The following is a 26,349-nucleotide window of genomic DNA, read 5'->3' on the forward strand; positions in this document are numbered from 1 at the left end:
TGCAGGAGCTAGAACCAAAGGTTGGTGGGCGGGGGGTTGACTAGGACTGATCACACATCCACTATTGGGGACACGTGTGCTGCCTTGCTCCCATGACAGCCAGTGCATGTGACATTGGCATGCCTGTAATGTGCGCGCATCATACTGGCATGCCCATGGCATGCTGACGTCACTCGCACACATTGCTGGTGCATGCTGTGTGCCACATGCTGTGTGCAACCCACACCATCACATCGCAGGAGAGTGCCATTGTGACACAAACATGCCCCATGGCATGCACACATGGCCAAATGGAATCTGGGGGGGGGGGCAGCCCCTTCATTTAAAATCTGTGGGTGCTCAGGAACCCAGGGCTCCCCATAGTCGGTGTTTGGGGCTAGGTTTGGGGCTATCTGCTGCCACTGCACAGGTATTAGGCTTACAATGTGGTTCATACAGAAGCAGGCTAAAGTTGACTATCTCAACTCCACTAGTTCTTTGTATGTACCACTAAGCTGCATTTAATTGGCATGGCAGGAAGAGCAGTCAAGCATCTGAGCTGCAGTGATATAGGCTACTGGAAAGCCAATGGCCTTCCGCTGTGTCTTAGGCCCTTAAGTATTATCATATGAGCTAATCTGATGGCAGAGTATCTCCAGGACCAGGTTCTTTGTAACTCATGCCTCTAGCAGCACTAAAAATACTGCATGTCAAGTCATATTACTCTATTTGTGTGCGCCACAGGGCACAGTTCTGAACAAGAATGTTAGACAGATGATGGAACTTTTGAAAAAGGCTACTCCCTAGCAGTAAACCATCCTTTTTTAAAAAAAATCTACATTTCAAAACCTGAGTTGAGTATTTTTTTATATTTCAACAATGTAATCTCTTTTTGCTTTAGTTGATCTTGAAATACTGCACATAGGTTTCCACTATTAAATAAGAGGGAAGCATAACTTTACCTGCTGTCTTGTATTTGTATTCTGGTCCAATAAAGTGGCTTCATAGGACAGGCAGGTTCGATGGCAGGCTTTCGAGGACCTTGGCTTGATGACAATGTGCTGCTGAAAAGGAAACTGGATCCAGGAGGTGGTGGTGGTGGTGGAGGAGGAGGAGGACCTGCTCCTGATGGAGAAAATCCTGGTGGGGGAGGTGGAGGAGGTGGTGGTAACTGACCTGCAAAAGCTGCAGGAAGTGGAGGTGGTGGAGGAGGAGGATGGGGAGATCCCATGCCTGGTGATAATGTTGCGGGTGGAGGGATTGAACCAGGAAGAGGTGGTGGTGGCGGTGGTGGTGGTGGAAACATCTGAGATACAGCACTCCCTGAGGCATGGCCATTATTGTCCGATGTGAGTGAAACACTATTATTCAAACAAGGTATAGTCAGCTTTTTAGGTATTGTTTGGTTATTTTTGACTGTCCGGCTTTCATCTTCACTTGGCTTTATAAAAGTTTCTCTGTCGGTTTGTATACATACAGTTCTGTATGTCTTTGGTGGGTGATCATCTTCGGTCGATACACAGGCATCCTTTGCTTCCTCGCTTCTCCTGTATAATGTATTTTCCAGTTCATTTTCCAAATTTGCAATGACTTCCTCAAGCTTTGCTATGGATGACGCGTGCTCTCCTCGAATATGAAAGACCCTGAGTTCAAACTCGGACTGTGAACAAATAATGAAAAGTCGCCGTTTAAGAAGTATAACTGCAATTGCCATGAAACGTACAGTGCAAGCCTGTGCTTGCTTTCTCAGAAATAAATCCCACTGAACTCACAGGGACCTACTTAGTATGCATAGCACTGCAGCCTTAATTGCCTTAGTTATTGTGTGTAATGCCTGCAGTCACTTATAGTGACACTGTCTTATTACCTAAGAGGGAAATTAGGTCTGACACTACGGCTGGGCGGTATCTGTTTTTCAACATGATATATTACCAGTGAAACATTGCGATATATCACGATGTCTGAAATAAGGATGGAGGTATGTAGAGGCACTGGCTGGCTTCACGGTTTTTCCTGCATTGTGATTTTTGCCGGCCCCTGCTCTTGTGATTCGCTGTCTCCTGCAGGAGGCAGGGGAGAGGTGAGCCGGCAGAGTTAACAGGGGCTGCAGGAATTGAGAATCATTGGCTGGCTTTACAGTTTTGCCCACATTGTGATTTTTGCATAACAAAACACACACATCATGATTTGCGATATATGGCCTGGTCAAAAATTATGTAACCGATATATCATGATATGGACTTCAAACCAGATTTAGATGATATATCGATATATTGGCCAGTCCTATCTGACTCACATCAGTGAAAAGCAATACAAGTTACATGTAAGAAGGAAAATGTATATGCTAAGCTACATAAGAAACTAAGAAGAGCCCTGGCTGGAACATACCAGTGGCCTATCTAGTCCAGTATCCTGTTCTCACAGTGGTCAACCAGATGCCTATGGGAAGCCCAAAAGCAAGACCTGAGCACAACAACACATCTCCCATACCTACAATTCCCATCAACAGGGATTCAGAGACATACCACTACAGAAGCACACTTTGATAGACAAATTCATGGAGGATACGCCTACAACTCGGTACGTAACTTAGTTATTGTACACTATTGGCCCTGCCTTTTCTTCCTTTTGAACTACTTCTATACCAGTGATTCATGCCACTGACTATTTCCATTTTAGGAGTTAACAAGGTGGGGATTCAAGATAATTAACAGTGGTGTGAAGAAGCTGTCTCCCCTGCTTCCACTGTGGGGCTGTTGAATAGTAGGAAATCTGGTAACACCGTTGAGGAGAAGCTGCAATCATCATAAGAACTGCTGTACGGAAGGGACAGAACAATCATTGTTGTCACTGTCTCAAGCCTGGCCTGTCTTTTTTTTAATTTTTACATTTTTAATGTAATGTAATAAAATAATGTATTTTTTTTTAAAAAAAAAAGAAAAAAAAAGCCCCACAAAATCATGTCATTCAAGTTGGTTATTGAATTTTTCTGTCACAGTCTGTGTTTCTGGGAATTAACAGAAATTGTTTATTATTCATTTAAACCACACACCAGAAATGAGACTTAAGATCAGGCTGGAGAGTGACAAAGAATAATCTGCAGGGGACTTCATCAAAACAAAGTATGAGCAGCCCTGAAAGGGAGTTATCAGGGAATGACCCTGAGTACCTGGATGTAGAAGATCAACGAAGTCTGGCCTGTCTTGGGAGATCCTTGTGCACATTTGCAGCTCTAGTACAGTTCCCAGCCCCTAACCTTTGCTCGCTTCTTTGGTAAACAGTTTGAGGTCCACATACATGTGCTAGCAATAGCCATTTGAGGAAAGATTTTGAGGAGCGGAAAGGTCTGCAAGCCTATTTTCCTGAAAGACAAGTTAGTGTCTACCATTGGTAGAGAGACCCTCCCCTTGCCTGTGTAAGCTGTTTACCCATCTACATCCTGGGAGAAGTCTCTATTTTGTTTTTCTTATACCATGACTACTGAAAATAAAACACACTCTCCCAAAACTAATATGCAAACATGAGTCTTCTTAGTATCTTTTATACAGGGAATTAGACCTTGCAGGGGTCAGTTTTGAAGTTTTATTTATAGAAGCATATAGTCATATATGTGCAAATGGTTTTTGTACGTTGTAAACTGCTTGGAAGCTTGTTTTAGCATTAAACAGTATATAAAGTAAGTAAGTAGGTAAACTAATGAAGAAAATGGTTTCACTGCTCAATACCAGAAACATGAAGTAATGAATTGATAATAAATTTTATATATTTATCTACAAATATTTTTCAGGCAAAGGAACGAATTTAGGGGAGGGACAAAGAGGTTCATAGACTCTTCAGCTTTTTACATGATATTCTCATTCTTTTCACAGCTGCTTCTTTCTTTACCCAGAAACAGCAATAACACACTTGGGCTGTCACACACTTCACATTAAATAACAACAACAACAATACAACTTGTGCATACCCCCAAAATTGGTGGCCTTGAAAAAAACAAAAACCCTTGAACAAAGTATACATTTGTTTTAAATTTCAGCAACTACAATCAGAGGCTTAACAATGAAAGGATATTTGGAAGAACAAAATACTGTATGCCAATTTGCTTAAAAATCAAAATTCCTTTCTCGAGACACCTCAGCCATCATAATCTGTTTCATATGCTGCATTAATATTGTCTTCAAGGACAAGCATTTCGTTTTATTCCCAATGCATGGACTGAGAATAATATAATTCAAGACATGACACATGCAAAAATCCCCAGGACACTAAAATATTTGTGTTGTTTAAGAGGTGTCTATGGAATCCAAATGTGCATGTGAGTGAATGAGAGATGCAATTACATGTAGGAGATGTGGCAAGGGAAGATTAACAGAAAGCGTAAGGTTACCAAAATACTATTCGGGGGGAAAGTTGCGGAAGCATATATATTATATATGGAACTGCTTGATTTAAAACATTACATACGCAGCAGTGGATCTGGATCCGGACTTCTTGAGAGCAAAACTCCAAGTACAGAATATTTGCAGTGGAGAACGGGCAAAATGATTTCTCCCAACTCCTTCTTCCCCTTTGCTCCAGAAGGGCTGGAGAGCCTTCTAGTACAGTGTGGGAAGTAGCACCTAGGGGGCTGCAGCTGGAAGGGCGAATCCTCCACTGGGAGTCTTCATATTACAGTCATACCTTGGTTTTAGAAGAGCTTAGAACAGCTCCCAAACACCGCAAACCCGGAAGTGACTGTTATTTTTGGAAGCCAGATGTCCGACGGGGCTTCTGCAGCTTCTGATTGGCTGCAGGAGCTTCCTGCGGCCAATCAGAAGCCGCACTTTGGTTTCCGAACGTTTCGGAAGTCAAACGGACTTCCGGAACAGACTCCATTTGACTTCCAAGGTACGACTGTAGTGAATGGATGGAATCCTGCTGGTAAGCAGTCCTCTACCTTGCTTACTGGCCTCCAGGAAGGTCGTGCAGGGGTCCTGGGATGCTCTCAGAACCCTTGTGCCTCCTTCCCAAAGGCTGGTAAGCAAGGCGCCACCTTCCTTACTGGTCCTCTGGGGAGGATGTGCAAGGGATCTGAGAGTGTCCAAAGGCCCTCAAGTGACCATCCCAGCGCCTGGTAAGCAAGATGGAGGGCTTTAAAAGCTCTTTCTGTGGCAGGTTGTTACTCCTGCCTGGCAAGGAAGAGCCGTAGGGGGAAATAAGTACAGCAATGCCACAAAGTCTTCTGCTATGCTGAGGTTCAAGATAACCCTTCTGCTTTTCAACAAGTCTTCACAAGTCAGTGACATTAGTGGCTATTTTCAAATGTACGACTATTAATTCTAATGAATGAGACTTGATTCTCTAGCAGGAGGTAGAGGGAGAGCAACACCCTAGAATGCACACTTTATTTCAGCTGTTGCCTGTGAGAGGCAATTACAATGAAGTTCTATCTTGAGAAAATCGTAGCACCTTAATATTAATGAGTAGGCTTCTTGCATCATTAATCTTACTGTGATCTGACAAGTTTTGTGTTAAGAAGTGGGGAGGGGGGAAACCTAAGATAAAAAGATATGCCAAACAAGTTGTAGCAGCAGAAGGTTCAATGGTGTGGTCAAATGAGAGTGGTTGGATCTAATAAGAACACGGTGTGGACTAGAGGGTGATTGTCTCTGATCTTGGAGAATGTTTTTGGACACCTCGCAGCTCTTTTATTGCTGTAGCTGATTAAAATGAAAAGCCTCACAACTAAAATGTTCTTTTTGATGAGGTTTTCTTTCTTTTTTTTACCATGAACTATAGACCTTGTAGTCCAGTGGGACAGAAACCCTTTGATCTTCAGCAGCCACATAAATTCAAGGTCATAAAACAGCATTGGATTGGATTTTATTAGTGTGGCTGATGCCAGACTTGTAGAGTTGCCATGCTTCTGAGGCAACCATGATCCCACCTTCCTATTCTTTCCATCCAGGTTTTCGTATGTGAAACCACATTACTATTTTTTTGTGATCTGAAAAAAACAAACTCCAGAAAAGAAAGGCGAACTGGCAAGAAGACTCGTGGATTAAGCCATAATTTTAAAAAGCTGGCAGAGAAGAATATGCCATTATTCAGCGTACATTAAGTCCATGTTTTGTCAGCCAAAAACATATATGTAGAAAACAAAAGTGAGCATCAGGGAATGAAGTCAATACATTCCTGGTTCAGCTCTGAAATTGGTCCAGTTTCATTCCAATTCAGGTCAACAAGTGGTCAGGAACACAAATATAATAAAAGACACACCCAATTTCTAGCATAATAGACCATTTATATCCATACAAGATACCCCTTAGAGACACGATATGTTGTGATTGGACACTACGCATCGCAGTAGTGATTTTTTTAAAAAATTAAACAATGGATTGTATCAAAAGGTGGCTTTGCCCTAACAGACAGCTCAGGTAAGACAAGACACCCTACTTTTATCAATTCCAGAAAACTCACTCATTAATGATTTGTGCTATTTCCCCTCTATCACATTGTTTCCTTTTTAATAATACTTGTTTTGGACGAGAGGACCTGTGAATATTCCATAGAAATATTTACACATTTCGAACAGTGTGAGTTGCAAAGGAAGATAACAGAAGTAATATTTAAAGAAGGTCCTAAGCCAAGAATTTTCTTTATCATTATGATTGCAATTAGGCAGTCTCCAAAACATCGCTACAGCCATTTCTATATCTGGATAGTATTTACGCTGAAATACATATGGATGGGGAACAAAGAGGCTCCTTGTTGATTTTACAGTCTTCTCTTACTGGTTCTTATGAGGGTTTTTTGTGCTTTTTAAACTGCCTGTCTATTGTTTCTGTGCTTTTTGCAAAGACAGGACGTTTGTTCAGACCTTACTACCTATGGCAAAATCCCAGCTGATTGAAGTCTTGCAAGCCCGCAATACCTTGGCCTCTAACCATGGAGAGATAATGCCAAAACCAGGCTGTTCCACATTTATTTGACTGTAGTATCTCTCTTGATACCAATGCCAGTGAAGAAGAAGGGAGGGAGTTACTGCAGTCTAATAAACTCAGCACAGCCTGGATCAGACCTTCCTTTCTCTCCTGCAGTGAGGGGATGGGAGGGATTGCCCAAGAACCTGAGACTCTAGTTTTAAGTTTTAAGAAACAATTTCCTCTGAGCATCAAAGAACTGAGAGAATCATGTAAATCTTCTGAAGATCTTGGAGCATACCACAGTTCTTGCATTTATTCAAACATGAACTGGAAGAAGAGCCAATACATTGTATAAAAACAATTATGCTTCTATGTTCCTAATAGTATCAAGATGTTTAGTATATGCCTTCCATGGCAAGTAAATATACCAGACGTGTAGTCACGCAAGCAGTTTAGCTTTCAACTTTGATAATAAGGAGATTTGTATTGAAACTTTATTCCAAGCGTCAAAAATACTCTGCAGCAATAGAATGTACCAAACAGTTTATGGTTCCCTATATATCTGAGTGGCCTTATAGGCTGTAGCAATTACATGAGATGGGTTATTTTAATCGTTAGTTTCTTTGCTCTTGATTCCTTACAGTTCTTGTGGGTGCATGTAACTTTAAATAGCTATAAGATATAAAATTATCAGTGATTACACACATGGCGTTTATAAGTGCTGCACAGCGACATATTCTTAATTCCTATTAAGCCAATGGCAGCTAAACATAGGGAGCTGGTTCCTTGTGTGGATAGTCCCTACACAAAAACAAGAGAGCGCGTGGGCACACAAAAACAGCTCTCCTAGCCTCCTGCCTTTGTTAGAGGACAGCAATGCAGGCAAGACAGTTCCTTTCTTACTCTAACCAGTCCTTTTTCCTGAGGGGTACTCACGGGTACTGGCAACTCCCCCCCCCGCACTGGTTAAAAGTGTGGCACTTACTATAACTACTTCATGGTGAGTACTGACACTTTTTTCTAGAAGAAAAGCACTGACTCTAACTATTAAGTTGGGGAAAACTGGATTTATGGATCAAGTTTTAAAAAAGTGTTATAACTATGTGTAGTCACGTTAATTGGCATTATTAATGACCTGCTGAATGTTTTCCAGTTTCAATAAGCAACTGATATATGCCCAAGAGAAGATTTAACATCTTGCCATCTAAAATGGGATGGCACGTCATAAAATTGCATCCCTGTTGCAGAATAATGAGATATAACACAAGGTATTGCTATCAAATAAAGCCACAGCTTTATTACAGATATCAGAAGTTTGGCAAAGGCATTGGGTACCACCACTGACTTCCAACCCACCTGCCAGAAGTAAACCCTGGGTTACCCCAACAGCGGGGTGGGGGGTGGAGAGGTGCTATGACTTACATAAAATAGGAGTGCCCCTTGTGGGGTCGCCTTTCTTGAGGAGTGCATACCCTCCAACATTTCTCCGATGAAAATAAAGAGCATCCTAAGGGAAAGTGGAACATTCTGGGATCAATTCTGAAACCAGGACAGATTCTTTAAATTAGGGACGTCCCTGGAAAATAGTGAAACTGTGCTGTGCTCTTAGCCCCCACCTGGGCATTAGGATAGAAGCAACTCCTCACAGATTCTTTTAACCAGATACCCTATTACTCAAAGGTGCAGGCAGATGCTAAAACCTCCCCTCCAGCTTACCAGCATGAAATAACCATTGGAAGAAAAAAAAGGGGGGGCTAAGAGGGGCTTTTCTTTAATCAATACTAAATACCTTTAGGGAATTTCCAAAACACAGTTAATTCGTGTTTGTTTGTTTTTTGTTTCAAAAGCAAGTTATTATTATTTTCCTTGTTAGTTTGAACAAACATCAGCAAAGAACATATTTAGTTGTTACACCCTGTCACCTGCAGTTTAGTTCATAGGGTTCAATGTGACTAAGGCATGCCATTTGTGCAGCTTTAAGAATAGGAACTCTCCAGAAATAAAACATCCAGCAATATTCCAACAATAACAAAGCAGAAAAGCTCTCTCACTGATATAAACAGATGAAAGAAAGAAAGGACCATGAATCAGTTCCACTCTCACTAAAGATTCTGTGCATCAGCCTAGGAGAATTGTTGATCCCTCTTATTCTATTACCAATAATCTTCTACACTTCTTCCCAGAAGCTCAGGGCCAAACTAGATGCACACTTAACAAACAGCAGGCAGCAACATGTATTGATTTCCTTTAACTAATTACAGGAGATAGGGAGCCACTGTGAAGGCAGTGCAAAGGAAAGGTAAAGGTAAAGGTACCCCTGCCCGTACGGGCCAGTCTTGACAGACTCTGGGGTTGTGCGCCCATCTCACTTAAGAGGCCAGGGGCCAGCGCTGTCCGGAGACACTTCCGGGTCACGTGGCCAGCGTGACATCGCTGCTCTGGCCAGAGCCAGAGCCAGAGCCAGAGCCGCACACGGAAACGCCGTTTACCTTCCCGCTGGTAAGCGGTCCCTATTTATCTACTTGCACCCGGAGGTGCTTTCGAACTGCTAGGTTGGCAGGCGCTGGGACCGAGCAGCGGGAGCGCACCCCGCCGCAGGGATTCGAACCGCTGACCTTTCGATCAGCAAGTCCTAGGCGCTGAGGCTTTAACCCACAGCGCCACCTGCGTCCCTTGTGCAAAGGAAAGGGGAGGGTTATCTCTTTATTCTTCCACTAAGACTGGAATGGAGATAATTCCTCCATGTGGCTAGCAGCTATGCAAACGAAGTCCCTATTTGCACCAAAGCAAACAGGCCTGGAATAAGATTTCTATTGAATGGATGCAACTTCCTAGTGGCACAGGACGAGGATGGGAAGAAACACAAGAGGGAGCTCTTTCTGTGTGTTTGCCCCACATGCTGCACGAGTTGCCAGAGGTCAAAAATAATATTTCAGCAACAAGCACAACTAATTCACATAGGTAGCTGTGTTAATAGTGTATTCAGATGTTTGGCACTAAAGTGTTATCAAATGTGTAAAAGGAGACCGCACCCAGGCGCTGATGCTCCCACCAACTAACTTCCCTGACTGCGGTGTAATTCATTTCAGGCCAACAAGGACCTACATACATATCAATGAAATTTCCCTCCCTGTGGAGGGAGCCCAGATACATACATTTGTACACACTTAGACCATGTTCAGACTGGTGGCAATCACATGCTTCTAGCACACATATCAGTATACAGTCCATGTGTTCTAGACACCCTTTCACATGTTCAGTACTGAAAACCTGAATGAGTCTACTCTGTTACATCAAAAACGATAGTCTTGTAGAAGTTTAAAGACCAGCACAAGCTTTTGTGGACTGCAGTCCACACAATTAGTTACATAAGCTATTATCCCCAGATTAGATATATTACACAGGTGTAGATAAAATTATTATCAAAAGCAGGAGCAAAGGACCAAGGCATGTGGGAGCTGCAACTGGCGATACTTCCGCACAAAGCTAAAAAAATATTGAGGAAAAGAAGAGTGACTATTGCCAACAACAATAATCAGCAACAATAACAATCTTCCTAATTGTGCTATGCAAATTCATGGGATACAACAGCAGCAAGCTAACTAGATGAAGATTTGATTTGATGCAATGGCTTCTTTGTAGGAACCAGCATTACGTTTCACAGAAATGCTGTACATGCTTTGGGGTAATTTTGCAAACAGTTTCATCAGCTGTAGGGTTCAAAGAATCAAGACTTCATTTGTATGCTGATTACAAGACTCATATGATGTATACATGTGGATGAAACCACGTGCAGAGGGCTCGTACTTTTCAAGTAAGAGTGGAATTTATTACAAACCACAAGCTGAAAGACCTTCAGCAGCAGCAACACATGAAATACTGAAAAAGGTAAAAAAGCTCATTAGGAAAAAATTGACTTGGCGACCTCGGCTGCAGCTTTGGACTGTAGTTAAGTTTCAGCAACCAAAAGTTTTCTTCAAAGTGTACATGCTGGGCTCAATGGAAGCTCTCTTAGAAAGAAATTTCAAGTAAAAAAACAAAAAGGAAATACTCGAGGCATTTCAGAGCTTTTATTGTGATTGTCAAAAGGATTTGTTTCTATAAAATATGGAAAAAGTCATTTTAAAGAGCAACTTGCTTACTTAAGAGAACTATAATGCTCTACATCCAAAGAGTTCCAAGGCTGCAATCCTATACCCACTTACATGAGAGTAAGTCTCACTGAACTCAATGGGACTTAGAATCTTAGACTCATAGAATCATCAAACTGCAGAGTTGGAAGTCACCCTGAGGGTCATCTAGTCCAACCTCCTGCAGTGCAGGAATCTAGACTACAGCATCCATAATTATGAAAATGAATGCTCAGTGATTTGAACTGTAACTGCACATGCCATTCATATTTTTTTAAAAAAAAACATTTTATGGCAATAGGCACGCAAACTTGCAAAAAGGCAAGCAAACTGCAAAAAGTGCCCCAAGCTAATTTAACAATTCTGCATTCATGTGTAAGCTACCTTTAAAACATTTCGAAGTAGTCCCATCATTGCCTTCCTGGAGAATCCCTCTATTTGCACAAATTATCCCATGTAGACATCGCTATTCACTCCCTAAACTCTTCAACAGAACTGCCCCTTTAGTCTGTTTCAGATTCTGTTTTGGTTAGGGTTTACAATAATTGCTTCTAACTCTGTTCTATATGCTGTTATATACATAACACATATATATCTCCATTGCCAAAAACATGATTACACAACTAGCCTGGCATATAAACAGGCAAACCAGCTGGGGTATTTCAACAGAACTAAAGATGTAGGGACAATGGATACCATACAGCATCCCAATTAAAAAGCTTGAAATAATTCACTATATCCCATCATTACTTTTTAATATTTGAAACAGTAGATGAGAATACAAAGAAATATGAACTACTAAACATGTCACATTTCCTCTAGAACATGCACAAAACATTTATTTCTGTATATTCTTGCACCTATTAATCTGTAAGGTAAAGGTAAAGGTACCCCTGCCCGTACGGGCCAGTCTTGACAGACTCTGGGGTTGTGCACCCATCTCACTTAAGAGGCCAGGGGCCAGCGCTGTCCGGAGACACTTCCGGGTCACGTGGCCAGCGTGACATCGCTGCTCTGGCCAGAGCCAGAGCCAGAGCCAGAGCCGCACACGGAAACGCCGTTTACCTTCCCGCTGGTAAGCGGTCCCTATTTATCTACTTGCACCCGGAGGTGCTTTCGAACTGCTAGGTTGGCAGGCGCTGGGACCGAGCAGCGGGAGCGCACCCCGCTGCAGGGATTCGAACCGCGACCTTTCGATCAGCAAGCCCTAGGCGCTGAGGCTTTAACCCACAGCGCCACCTGCGTCCCTTAATTAATCTGTAATATCCATGAAATCTTGTGCCCCTGACATTAAGATTAAAGCACACCTGTGTGGCAGCAAATTCCACAGAAATCACAAGGACTAAAGCCAATTCCTAGGCTGTGTCCACACTCCTGTTTACGCAAAGGGTTCTTTGTGTATAGCTGGCCTGTACATAACCCATTCTGCGTGACAACGGCACCTAGAAGCCATGAGCAGTGGTTGTTCTGACTATGGTAATTACCTCCTGAAATCAATTCTTTCATTTCTTTTACACACAGTAAGATCCAATGCAGTGATTTCACCATGAGATTATCACATCAGGGCAATGTCCTATATATAAATAGCAAAATACAAAAAAATGCAGTAATGTGTCCCACTCACCCTGGTTCCGATGGCAAAGAGGTACTAATGCAGTCCAAAAACAGCCGGGGACCAATGGCTGAGAAATACTGGTGGCAAACCCTCTTTCCCTTACAGCATGGTGCCAATCTAGCTCAGCACCTAACTTGTGCTAGCTCTCTGTTAAATAAAAAAATCTGCTAATACCAGAAAACAGAACCTGTCTCTGGTATACAGGAATAGATCAATGTATGAAGCTATGTATGAACAATTTCTTTTTTAAAAAGATGAAAGCTGCAATGCTTGGCATTTTACAAGAATCTTTCTGCAAGAGAAACATGTCTTAGTCTGCAGTTTGTGTCTGACAAGCATAAACGAACATCATCTCTACTTAACTGGCCAACAATCTGGGAGTAGCTAGCAATAATGACGTGAGATAACCTCTCCTATGAATATGTTTGCTCAGGTGGGCCAATCTTCAAAATAAAGATATGTTGCAGATTATTTGGGTTTGGTTTTAAAAAAACAACAGCTCCACCTCAACATACTAAAACCTCAACCACTTAAAAAAGAAAAGAAAGCTCTGTACCAAAGGGAGATTGCAAAATATCATAAACGTTGTAGCATTCCTTCAGTATTATCACAGAATGTCATGGCAACTCTCCCAGAGGTGGACTGTACAGCTTCAGCTAGCACTGCCATAAGCTATGAAAGCTAGGAAGATGCCTTATACTGAGCCAGACCATTGGTTCATCTACCTCAGTATCGTCTACACTGACTGGCAGTTGCTCTGCAAGGTTTCTGATAGGGGACATTCCTAGTTCTAGAATGGAATTGAACCTTGAATCTTCTGGATACAAATTAGATGCTCTGCTACTGATCTATGGTTTTATAGACCACACTCCAAAATTTGCATCTATACCTCTTGATTTTTTTTCCAATGAAGAAAGGAGAACACGTTTACTTTTTCCTCTAATGTTTCCTGAAACTTTTATGTTATCCAGCACAATTCAAACCTCAAGGAAAAAGTAACTTCCAGTTCTTAGAACCTCGCCTACCCAGAGAAGTTTTTCAGAGAGTGTAAGGGTAAGAGACTAATGGCAAAAGTTGCTTCCCACCTTATACCAGTGGGAGCATCCCACAAGCAGAACGCCACTCAGGGGATACTGCTGCCAGCAGGAACCAAGTCTGGACCCCAGCCATTATTTTGTTTATTTCATAAAATTTATATACCCCTTGACTGTAAAAAAATAAATAAATAACAACCAACCACCACCACGTCCAAGCAGTTTACAAAAAAACACACACGAGAAAATCAAGAAAAAAATCACTAAAACAGATAAAATTACCTCAGCATTTTAGCATCTGGGCAGGCTTGTCTATGCAAAAAGGTTTTTAGCAGGTGCTATTGATTCTCACCTGCCGTTCTGTGGACTGGTAACTGAATATTTTGCTTTGGATTTTAAACTTTTGTCTCACTGGCTAACCTGGATTCCACTGAGGATAGACCAGAACCATTTCTAATTTAGGCAGCAGCAACAAATTAGAACTGCTTTCTGTTCAACTCCATAGGATGACAGCAATCAGAACAGAGGCCTATTAAAAATTCAAGCTAGCCTATGGCCACAGGGGAGCCTGTGGAATCCTGGCTCCCTTGGGGATATTCTAAGCCTCTTCCCTGAATTTTATGCTTTCATTAAAAACTGTTAACTGTAAAGCAGTAAACCTTCCGGTTTACTGGCCAGCAAATTAGAAAGGCAAGGAGATAACTGACCCAGGCCAGATCCTCTTTTCAGAAATCTTGTTTGTTTTTATGAATATTTAATACAATGAAATAAGTGTAAACACAACACAGCACAATTCTAGGGCAACTCAAAAGTCCATTGTATTGAATTCAATGGGGCTTACTCTCCGATACCTAGGGTTAGGACTGCAGCTTTAGACCATCTTTATTTAGGTTCTGGATGTTCCACATTCATTCCATCCCCCCACTTTGGCACCTTAAATACAAAATTTTTGGCCATGGACCTGGAAATAGGACAATGCAATTGCTCTTTAAACAATACTGCATGTACAAGATGCACTATTGCTTTTGTTTTAATATAAGTACTATACATACTCAAATAAAAGCAAGTTTGAAGAAGCATAGGAGAGAGAGAGAGAGAGAGAGAGAGAGAGAGAGAGAGAGAGAAAGAAATACTTAACTGACCTCTGGTGGGGAATGCAGAAAATGCATTTCTACAAGAATTGTTTATATGTGGACTTGCCTTATTGGTCCCAGGGAATGAAAGAGTTGAGCTTTCCAATTTTGTGCCATATGAAAAATTGAGAAGCATAATGCCAACTCCTTCAAAGAAGTAGAAGACCTAGCATTGACCCTGTGGTATATTGCAGGATGTGAAGATATGTACCAGGCATGAAACAAATGTACACAGATACTGTCTCTTCCTGCACAATATGGTTGAAGCACGTAAGTACAATCACGATGTGGAAAATGTGCAAATAACTGATGTTCTAACATGTATCCTGATATACTGGATATAAACACATGGAAGTACATCCCACTGTTTTAACAGAACTTACTCCCATGAAAATGTGCTTGGGATCATAGGTTACAAGATAAAGATGAGATGTTATGCACAATAGCTTCTTTTGTCCTATTGTCTTCTCTGATCAAACAAGTCCGCAAATTTTTGAAGCACTACACAAACAAGTTTGACTACAGATATTAGCTGGGTAAGTGTGCACACCATCACTCATCCATTTTAATTCATCAGGGCTGCTCTGATGTTTGAATTCAACAATTTCTTGGGCCTAACAAGATCGGTTTAACAGATTCTTTTGCACCAATTTGTAGTCTCTGAAGAAGAAAAAACCCCTCAAACTCAACTTTCTCCAGGCTAAGATGAGCTGAACTGCTAGTCAACTGAAAGCCATTCAAAGAGAATATATTGAATGCATAATCATATTCTTCCTAATTCTTGCGTATATAGACTGCTACAATCATTTCATTGGAGTGAGCAGATTCACACGGGTAGAAGAACGAGACCATGGATCTGCATCCTTCACTGGCACCTCTTGCAGGGAGCAGTGCTCTGTGTACACACTGGGGCTCCTACGCCTGTAAGGAAGGGCTCTATCAGAATAATTAGCAAGTTATACAACATTTCTAAAAGGGGGGGGGGGGGAATCTCTTTTTTAAAAATAGGTTTGAACGAGAAGAAATATTTACCTTCAGTTTTTCAACTTCATTTTTGTGCTCCTTCTTTAAGTGCAAAATAGCAGCATGGTACTCTAAAAGTAAAATAAATGAAATCACTAGTCAGATCAATGACACAAAAGTTACTGAAGTTCCAATGTGAGCACTGCTTCTAATAATAATAATAAAAAAAATTATTTATACCCCGCCCTCCCCGGCCAGAACCAGGCTCAGGGCAGCTAACACCAATAAAATTACAATAAAACATAATAGGGGGGAAACAAACAAACAAACAAACAAACAATTAAAATACGGGTTAAAATACAATTTAAAATGTAGCCTCATTTTAATAGTAGCTCATAAATCAAAAACATAAGGGAAGGGAAACATAAGAGTCAGACTGAGTCCAAACCAAAGGCTCTGTCTTGCAGGCCCTGCGGAAATATGTCAAGTCCCGCAGGGCCCTAGTCTCTTGTGACAGAGCATTCCACCAAGTTGGGGCCAGTACTGAAAAGGCCCTGGCCCTAGTACTCTATCTAACATGGGCCTGCCAAAGGAAATGTTCTGGCTGCAGTAAAGTAAGGAGGAACTAACAGTGTAGTTATGGCATTGTGTTAGTTTGAGCATCCTGAAGACCAAGGCCTATTAAGCCTATGAATGTCACTGTTTATGACAGCATTTTAACGTATCTAACTTTTTACTTTGTATTCTTGAATTTAAAATATTTTAATTTATGGATTTTAATACAATGAAATAAACCAAAAGTGGATACGCTTGCCCAGTAATGTGACTTGGTGAATGGTACTCTTATAGGAGTGCGATGGAGTTTAATAATGAGGAGAGATGAGATGGAGAGGGAGTGGTGCCGATTCAGGTGTATATACACACCTGAATATAGAGCCTGCTGGTCCACCCTCTATGTTCACTTGCCTCCTGGCCCCACCAAATACTTGCAAGGAGTGCCTAGGCACAGGCAGTGAGTCTCAGGCCGGTCAAAGCTTTGCAGCTGATCAGCTGATTGAAGGCTGCTGAAAACCTTGCTTCCTTTGTCCACATGGCTTGAAATCAAGCTATGTGGGCATCTGCTGTCATGGTGATGTTAGATAATAGGCAGGTGGACAATCCACCCCATCTGTCAAAGTGGCCTGTGAGGGTTTGGGGAGTTCTGGCTCTGGACAAGGTAGATCCAGTCCCCCATCCTTCTCTTACAGTCTTGAAAATGGAATAGGTGATACAGGAAAGGTGTTTAACATTTATTAAATGCCAATTATCCTTGCTAAGTAGAATTTGCATTCACAAGCCACAGACATTCCATCAGCAAACAAAATAGGAGGGATGGGATCAGACAGATGTTTTATGCGAAATAGACGGAACAAATAAGACTAGAGTGGTTGAACAAATAATCACTGAAGAAATTGTTTGTGGTGTTGAGAGTAATAAAGGAAGACAGCAAAGTGATATCAAAAACAGAAAGAAGGTTGCTGTTTCATTTACTGTTGCTAGTCTAATCTACCAGGATATATATTTATTCCATGTTTATGGAGACTGTAAATGAGTATTTCACTTTCTCGTTTCAAGGAAGGCAGAAAGAAACTGTCCTGAGAACAGCTTGCTTAAAGCAGCGTTTGGCTCAGGAAGTAAAATGTATAGCTAATTCTGCTTTCTAGGAAAGGGATGGAATCTACATTGGCTGTGGCTACCTAGGAAGGTTAACTTTAGGTAATAGTGGAAAGCTCACAAAAGTGACAGCACTGGGTGATAAAAGGTAAAGGGACACCTGACCATTAGGTCCAGTCCCGGATGACTGGGGTTGCAGCGCTCATCTCGCTTTATTGGCCAAGGGAGCTGGCGTACAGCTTCCGGGTCATGTGGCCAGCATGAGTAAGCCACTTTTGGCAAACCAGAGCAGTACACGGAAACGCCCTTTACCTTCCCGCCAGAGCGGTACTTATTTATCTATTTGCACTTCATGCTTTCGAACTGATAGGTTGGCAGGAGCAGGGACCAGGCAATGGGAGCTCACCCCATCACGGGGATTCAAACCGCCGACCTTCTAATCGGCAAGCCCTAGGCTCAGTGGTTTAACCCACAGTGCCACCTGCCCCATGCACTGAGTGATACACTTTAACTATTAGGGAAAAGTGTTAAAAACAAAACAAGGATCATTAACACCACAACATAAATTACATAGTGTGTTCACATTTTGGCTTCTGTGTAAAAGCTACAGCCACCCTATGTCAAAAAGGTTACGACAGAACTAGAGAAAGACAACCAACCACCTGAGATTTTCGCATGAGAAAAGGCTCAGAGGTTGTAGCTTTCCTTTTAAAAAGATTAAAACAAGTTAAACCCTCAATAAAATAAATCTGAAAGTTACTTCTTGCTATGCTAGTTCCATAAAGTGCAGCTAAAATGTTATAGTTTCCTCCTATGCTATTTTAAGACTTGAACACCTCACATCAAAAGGACACAATTTACTTTAAAATGCTTTATTTAAGAAAGGTGTATTCTACCTAGCCCAAGTCTGTACACAATGTGACAAAGGATGACTAGTTAACATCCCTTTGATCGACAATCACCTTTTTCCTACATGTGGCCTCCACCCATGTGGGAAGGGCCCTGTTAGTTTTCTCTTCTTTCCTTTTCTTTTTAAAGCACAACCAGCTGCACCTAGGATATAAACATAAATGAATACTTTCTTCCCTAGCAAAGTGATATTTTTAATATTTTTAAAATACTAGGTGTTTGAGTTGCCCTTCCGTGAATAGAAGGGTCTATGATCTAACAGGGGATGCTGGAATACAATTTTTTGTCAGTTCCTGTAGTCAGGGGCATCTTGCCCATAGAGGCAAGTGGCGTGGGGTGCCAGGGCGCCAAGTTCTGTAGGGTGCCAGGGAAGAAGCGGAGGCTGGGTACAGCGCTTCCCAGCACCAGCTCACCGCCCTCACCTGCCTTGATGAAGCAGCGCTGCGCTCAGAGGCTCCGCCTCTTCCCCACCGGAGGAGCCACCCTCCAGCCACTGCCCGCCTCCTCCAGCCCCACAAAGCTGTCGGCAGCGCCATAAAAAGGTCGGCAACTCTGGGAAACAGGGTGGGGGTGGAGGTGGCTGTGCTGGAGGGATCTTTGCACCACAGCGGCGGATATACCTGCCTGTAGTCCTCCTCTTCATCATCTCATATGCTGCTCCAGAGGTCTTACCACACCCCTGCAGTGCAGATTTTTCAGGTGTGTGATAGGAATGGAGGGAGACCACCTCTCTGCCCTTCTGCCAGTGGTAGCATTTTGTGAACTATGGGACCATGCCTAGCTATTTAACTCAAAGAGACTTCGTTGATGTACTTTTTTATTTGGAATCTTATATGTCCACTGATTTAAATAGTCAAAATCCAACATAGTGGGTGAATAAAGGTATAGTCCTTCCATTCTTATTTAGAATGTCTATATATTGCACCATATTCCAGAAAATATCTCAAAGTGGTATACAATGAGGGGGGGAAATATGAATGATTCACAATTCTGCAGATATCTAAACAAATGTTGTTGTTGTTGTTTAATCGTTTAGTCATGTCCGACTCTTCGTGACCCCATGGACCAGAGCACACCAGGCACGCCTGTCATCCACTGCCTCCCACAGTTTGGTCAATTATCTTCTATTAGTAGCATAAGCTTATTTATTTGTATATTGATGTAACAGGCAGGTTGGCTTCCTCCCTTGAGGACAAAACAGTTTCTGACACCCTCTTGTTGGAATTTGTTCTTAGAAGGTACTTGCATCAATTTAATGTCATGGTGCCTGGGTGACGTTAAAGACGAAGGTTGCATCACTATATCAAATCGGCTGTTTTTTCAATATATTTCATACACTTTCTGGCACAGACTTGAATCAAAGGGGACCAGAGAAGCCAGGCATCACTCCCACAATTCAGAATTAAAAATTTAGGAGGCAGGGATGTCACGTGACATTTCATTTGGGCCGGGGACTGGGAAGGTGCCTTATCTCTAACTAGATACATTTTCAAGATTGCAGTTCAATAGAAGTGACCACAACAATAACTTCAGGATGATAATGAAAACCAAGTTTGAGTCAGCCAGCATTTAATTCATATTGAATAAAGCTTAGGAAAAACAAATGGGGAAGCAGCGAGACAAGGCTGATTGAACCATAAAGCATAACAGAAAAAACTGCATGCATAAGAGCATAGCAGTTAGAATGACAACTGTAAGATGGAAGTAAAAAAATGGATTTTTTGACAGCATCACATTTAAACTGGGATGTATTTCGAGAAACACAGCTTCAAATTAATATTTAAAACACTTCTCTTACTGGTGTCTTAAAGACATAAAACAGATACCTAATGTAACACAGCAGAGAAACAAACAACAGGTAACACAGTATGCTTTACTGCACCAACATCGGATGGCAAAGAAGCAGGTGAAACAAAGGCAAAACCCAAATAACTTTTCTGCATGCAAATACATAGCCTATTACCCCATAACACAGGAGTAGGAAAGTTGTGGACTTCCAGATGTTGCTGTACTAGTTCCATCATCCCTAACCACTGGTCCTGATGGGACATGGGAGTTCAACAACATCTAGAGGGCTATAGGTTCCCCACCAATGCCCTAAAGCAGGAGTGAAGTTTATGGAGAAAACATTTCAGGATGTTCAACCCACTCTCCTTATTTGTTACCAGACTTCATTTGAGAATTTTCTTGACTAAACAAGATAGCTGTACAGTATCAGTGATGCCCTCCTGGGAGAAGTTGCTTCCAGTTTTCCACACCTCACTCCTGCTATACATGTCCCCTATCATTCTCTGCAGGAATAAATACATGGCATCAACCTATTGTGGCACTTCCACAATGTGAAATCTAAGCATAACCTGCAGAAAAATAGTATTAATAGATGAAAGTCAGTGGGCTATAAATGTCACTATTGATCAAAGTACAGCACACAAAGTTATTCTGATGAAGTGCTGGTTGTGGCCAAGAGGCACTGGAGTTTATTTACTCCTCCTGCTATGAATTTTTCTTATATTACATATATATGAAAATATACAGCACTTCTATATTGCTTCTTAAACTTCCCAACGAATATTTCTAATAGGTCTTGAATGTTCCCTCATACAATTCACGGAAACAGACCTTATATGGGGGTAGACACTGCCTTTATGGGACACATAAAGCACAGAGATGACAGACAAGGACATTGGTGTCACATTTTACCCACCTGGCTTTGCCGTGAAAGATACCAAGTCAGCTAAAGAGGTAAAAGCACAGGTAAAAATGTAGTGTAGCCTCACTCAACCAAAACATCTTTATTTTCACTTAACTGGAGTTACTAGCAATTCTCATATAAAACATACATTTTATTTAACTGACCATTCATCAACTAAGCTCCTAACTTTGTTTTAAAAGGAAGACTGAAAAGAAGAATGGTTTTTCTCTCATCTCCAAAGCAACCAAAGGGCTATGGAAGTCACACTCCTATGAACCACAACCTTCTATTAGCACAGGATAGATGACGTTATGATAAGCAGGGCCAACTGACATTCTTGGCAGCTGCCAGAGTGCCCTCAAAAAGGCCTACATTCAATGCTGGCCCTCGGGCCCTCACGCTGTAGGAGATGCCCACCATTTGCGATAGTTGCCCAAATGCTGCTGGGCCAAGTTTAAGGCTCTTGCACTGATTTACAAGACCCTTGTCAACTTGTGTCAAGTAAACCTTAAGGACTGCCCGATTCCTTATATTCCTGCCCAATCCCTGAGGTCTTTGGAGACATCATCATTGGCATCCCCCCGTGGCTCATACACACAGCTCATATGCACAGAAATGTGTGCTCAATTCTATGAAACTTCTTCTTAGCTGAGATCAGAAAAGCTCCCTCCTCCCTGTTGAACTTCCAGCACCTGGTAAAATCCTTTTTATTATTTCATCAGGCATTTTAAGTAAGTTTTACGGTTAATTTTAACTGGTTTTATCTTTTCTATATCTTTCGTCACCTTACTGTACAGGCTATGGTGTTATGCAGTATATAAACGGTTGAGATCATTCGATAATAGTTAAATTATGCAGAACTGCTTGAAGCAATGCTGCATCAAAGCCATTTTTAGGAACTAATATGGCAGGTGGCTCACAGCCACCTAGCATAAACTGAAGCACTCTGGTGGACACCAAGGCAAGGAACCTGTCATGAAAGGCACCAATGCATGAGGAGGAACACCAGAGGACACCTGACAAACATGGCATCTGCCTGTATGACAGATCATACAACTTGGAATAATCACACCAAATACAACCCAACTACCATGAACAGGGACCCATCAGCAACAAATAAGCCAATGGCTTCTGCTGCCTGTCTGAGACTGCAGGGCAGAATACATGGTTTTGTTCAACTGGGTAGGTTAAAAGTGGTACAGACTTTCTTTTCGGACTCTCTGTACCCTTTTTAAAGTGGTTTACAACAAGGCATAAGACAAGGAACTCTGCATCAGATCTCTCAGTCAAACTGTGTCACATAGCAAAAGTATCTTCTTCATCCAAATTATGACGCATAGCACATATTTGATTAAAAGACACAATGGATGTACTGTATCTTTGTACACTAAATAACCACGACACTTCCTTCTTATGTAGTATCTTCAGCAAACTAGGAAACTGTTAGCGGTTTTCAAATATTTGCAGTTGACAAACATGTTATGCAGGACAATCAAATTAATAGCAGACTGTACCAGTGGCGTTGCATCCTTTTATTGGCACAGTCAAATAGTTGCTGCTGCTGCCAGGCGGGCAAGGAGCATGGAGGGTGTGCAGGGGGGAGCCTGGTTAGCCGACGTGGCCCTTGGCAGGTGCATCCCCACATCACTGGCCAGGCAGCCCTTCAGCGAGGGGGCCAGGGGCACAATAGCTAGGCCAGGCCCAGAGACCCCCGGCAGCTGGCAGCCGCTCAAAATCATACACCTGGAGCTATGCACCCCCCACGCTACACTCCTGGACTGTACAGAGTTTTCTACGGACTTGGTGACTGGTCATCACACAAAGATATTAGATCAATGTAGTTAAAAAGAAAGAAGGGTGCTATTTTATAAACCTAACAAACCCATGTACAGCTCTGGATTGGCTACAATAATTCTGAAAGGAGACCTTGAAATTATAGTGCTCTCTAATGATTCCTTATCATCCTGCAAAAAGTGACAAGTGGGGTGCCACAGCGTTCTGTCCTGAGCCTGTTGTTGTTCAATATCTTTATAAATGACTTGGATGAAGGAATTGAGGGGATGCTCATCAAATTTGCAAATGACACCCAGCTAGGAGGGGTAGTCAGTGCTGTAAAAGATAGAATTGAGATTCAAAATGATCTTAACAGATTGGAGAACTGGGCCCAAATAAACAAAATAAATTTCAATAGGGACAAATGGAAGGTTCTGCACTTAGGCAGGAAGAACCAGCTGCACAGATATAAGTCAGGGGACATCTGGATTGGCAGTAGTACATGTGAAAAGGATCTAGGGGTCTTGGTGGACCACAAGCTTAACATGAGCCAACAGTGTGATGCAGCAGCAAAACAGCTAATGCTATTCTAGGCGGCATCAACAAAAGTACAGTGTCCCAATCAAGAGAAATAATAGTCCCGCTCTATTCTGCCTTAGTCAGACCACTACTGGAGTACTCTGTCCAATTTTTGACATCACAATTTAAGAAGGACATTGACAAGCTATAATGTGCGCAGAGAAAGGCAATCAAGGTGATCAAGGGTCTGGAAACCAAGCGTCAAGATAAACAGTTGAGGGAGCTGGGTATGGTTAGCCTGGAAAAGAAGCGTCTGAGAGGAGATATGATAGCCATATTCAGATATTAAATGGCTGTCACATGGAAGATGGAGCAAGCTTGTTTTCTCCTGCATCTGGGCACAACTTAGTGATGATGCTTCTAATATTATTGATAATGGTAGAAGATGCTTGTGAGTGTAAAAAGGCAATCTATTTCATCTCAACTTTCTCTCAGTGATGCTAGGTGACAAAGACACAAGTGCTCTCAAGGACTGCTTTTCTTGGTCCCTTCCCTGCCAGTTTTTCATCTTTCTAGGTTCATTCTGCTTTAGAGGCTTTGCTTGCAGAATATTTGGGACTATGTGAAAGATGCACAGGACCAGTCTTGCTTATGTAGCTGTCATACTTTCACATATACCATGTGGGATAGCATCATGGCGAAGTGTGTGTGTGTACACACATATGTGCAAACACATAAAGCTGGTCAGGCAATAATTAGAGAAATGAGTGGCTGCCTTCATCCTTTCTTCTCCAGCTCACACTTTCACGTACCCCTAATGCTTTCAGCATCCTTTCAATTCTGTGTCTCCCCTCCAACCATCACATCTTCTTTTCTGTGCCCTCATGCTTCCCTCCCTCATCTCTTTCTTCACTTTTATCTTCAGATCAATGACACTGTAAAATGAGAGGTGTCAATGGCTCAAGTCAGGCTTGAAATCACTCTCTGGCCTGGACGTGATTCCTCTTCATCACATAAATTGGGGTACTAACCAGAATTTTTCAGCTGGAAGACACTTCACACACATTCAGCACTTTTCCCAGATAATTTTGCACGTTCAAGGCCTGAGTCACGGCCTTCAATTTAGGTTCTGGGAGTGTCCTATTGTAAGTTGACATTGCAGCCTGTTCAAGCCATAGCAAGGGCTATGCAGAGCTAGCCAACTAATATGCTATCGTTGTTTATTACCGCAAATCAACTGGTAAATGAAATGTACTGAAGGAGAAGGGACACAGGGTGTGGCATAGCTTGACGGAGGGCTGAAAATCTAGAAAACTCCAGTGGAACAGAAGACAAACACTAGAAATGTTTTGGGAGGGGGTTTCTGCTTTTTGGTCTGTGTTTCATTAGTTTTGGTGGGTATAGGTGCTTTGTATGTTTTTTGCTTTGTTTTAGGGGGCTTTGTGTTGAAACTGGGGGCAGCCCATGCAGCAGACCAAATAATCAACTCTTCCAACAATTAAATGAAAAGACATTTTCACTTCCCACCATGCCCTCTGGAATCCACTTGCTAGGGAGACTCAAGAAGTGGTATTCTTATTCTTATTCTTATTCTTCTTATTATTATTGGTTTCTTGGTTTACAAAAGTAGATGCAATGTCTCTTTTTTCAAGTTACATTTTCTACAGGTCCGTTTTATTTGTTGAGACATTAGTGTTACATTGGGGGTGAAAGGGGGGAGAGGTGGAGGGGGCCAAGGTGGATGGGGGTGGGTTGGGTGGCGATGTTTCTATTTTACTTAATGTGTGTGTGAGGTTTTGTGTCAGCGTCATTTGTACAGGTTCTCTTTGCTATTCCCTTGTGTTCCTCAACAAGTGGTATTGATATTATCACGTGTGGATGGATGTCGACTTGGGCTGATGAAACGTTTCTGGAAATCTGGTAGCTAAAAAACGCAGGAAGCAGATGTGTCAGCTTTTGGAAAGTGCCTTAAAATACGTCTACATCTGGTGGGGAAGAATGAAATTACAAAACGGCTGAGTGGTCTGGAAAGAGAGAACAGGGAGAAGTGATTCACTCTCTCAACATGCAAACTCTTTGTTGAATCTAATATAACAGAAGGTTCTGGGGGGAAATGAAGACCTAATGCTGGGGTGCTCAATGTGTTGCTAATCACCCACCAAGCCCCCCTGACCCTCCCTATTTTGAGGAGGTGGTGGTGATTTGGTTAGGAGAGAGGGGTTGTGTGTTTGGTGCAGGGTCCTCCCCCCCCCTTTGGTATGCATTTTATTGGTTTTTATTTGCTGCCCTTGCTGCTTTTTTTTTTTTTTTTTTTTTTTTGGAGTGGGGCAGGTTCTGAGCATCACCAGTTTTTCTTCTCTGAAACCTGTGATGCTCATAGCACAGTTTTTAAGCTTTCTAAATGCCTCCTGGGCTCAACAAAGTTGGGGACTCCTCTACTAACGCGCCTCCAGATATTGTGAAGACCCCTTCAAATAAAAGGCTTTAAAAGCTACATGGAAGGTAGTATGAAGAGACACACTGTTTGTAAATTTTTCAGTAGGGAATGTGATTTTTTTTAGTAGAAAAATGGCTAGAAAGAAGGAAAAGGATTAAGAAGCCCCTTCCCCTCACCATTCACTGTCCAGACTCATTGCAAAGTTGCTACAACTGAAAAGTCCAGTAAGAAATGGTAACACACAGGTCCTGTATAATGTTTCCTTTGGTCCCCCTGATTCCCCCACCCCTACCTTGCAGTTTTTAAAATTTCCCTCATGTTATTTTCTAATTTACCCACTAGATGTCAGTAGCACATATTTAGTCTACTGAAGCTCAATGCCATTAAAATGCACCAGACAAGTTCTATTTTGCAAATTAGACATCCTCAAAACTGAACTGAAGGTGCTGGGCTGCCCAACCTTTCTGAAACAATGGCATTTGGTTTTTCTAACTTGTACAAATGACTTTATGCAAACCAGATCTAAGTAAAAATCAAGATGCATGGAATAATTACACTCATGACTGCTTTCCATGTGTTTAAATAAGAACTAAGGGAAATACAGATACAC

General features: G+C 41.9%; 1 protein-coding gene across 1 annotated transcript in view; it reads right to left on the minus strand.

The window, feature by feature from the left end:
- Positions 1-26,349, minus strand: part of FMN1 (formin 1) — a 110,136-nt gene that overhangs the window by 70,569 nt on the left and 13,218 nt on the right. Inside the window, exons 3-4 of the mRNA XM_079954398.1 lie at positions 15,826-15,887; positions 942-1,639 (exon numbers count right to left, since the gene is read on the minus strand). Coding sequence (XP_079810524.1) covers positions 942-1,639; positions 15,826-15,887 — 760 coding nt within the window. The remainder of the gene's footprint in view (positions 1-941; positions 1,640-15,825; positions 15,888-26,349) is intronic.

Source organism: Podarcis cretensis, assembly GCF_951804945.1.
Source record: "Podarcis cretensis genome assembly, chromosome: 1".
Taxonomy (NCBI): Eukaryota; Metazoa; Chordata; class Lepidosauria; order Squamata; family Lacertidae; genus Podarcis; species Podarcis cretensis.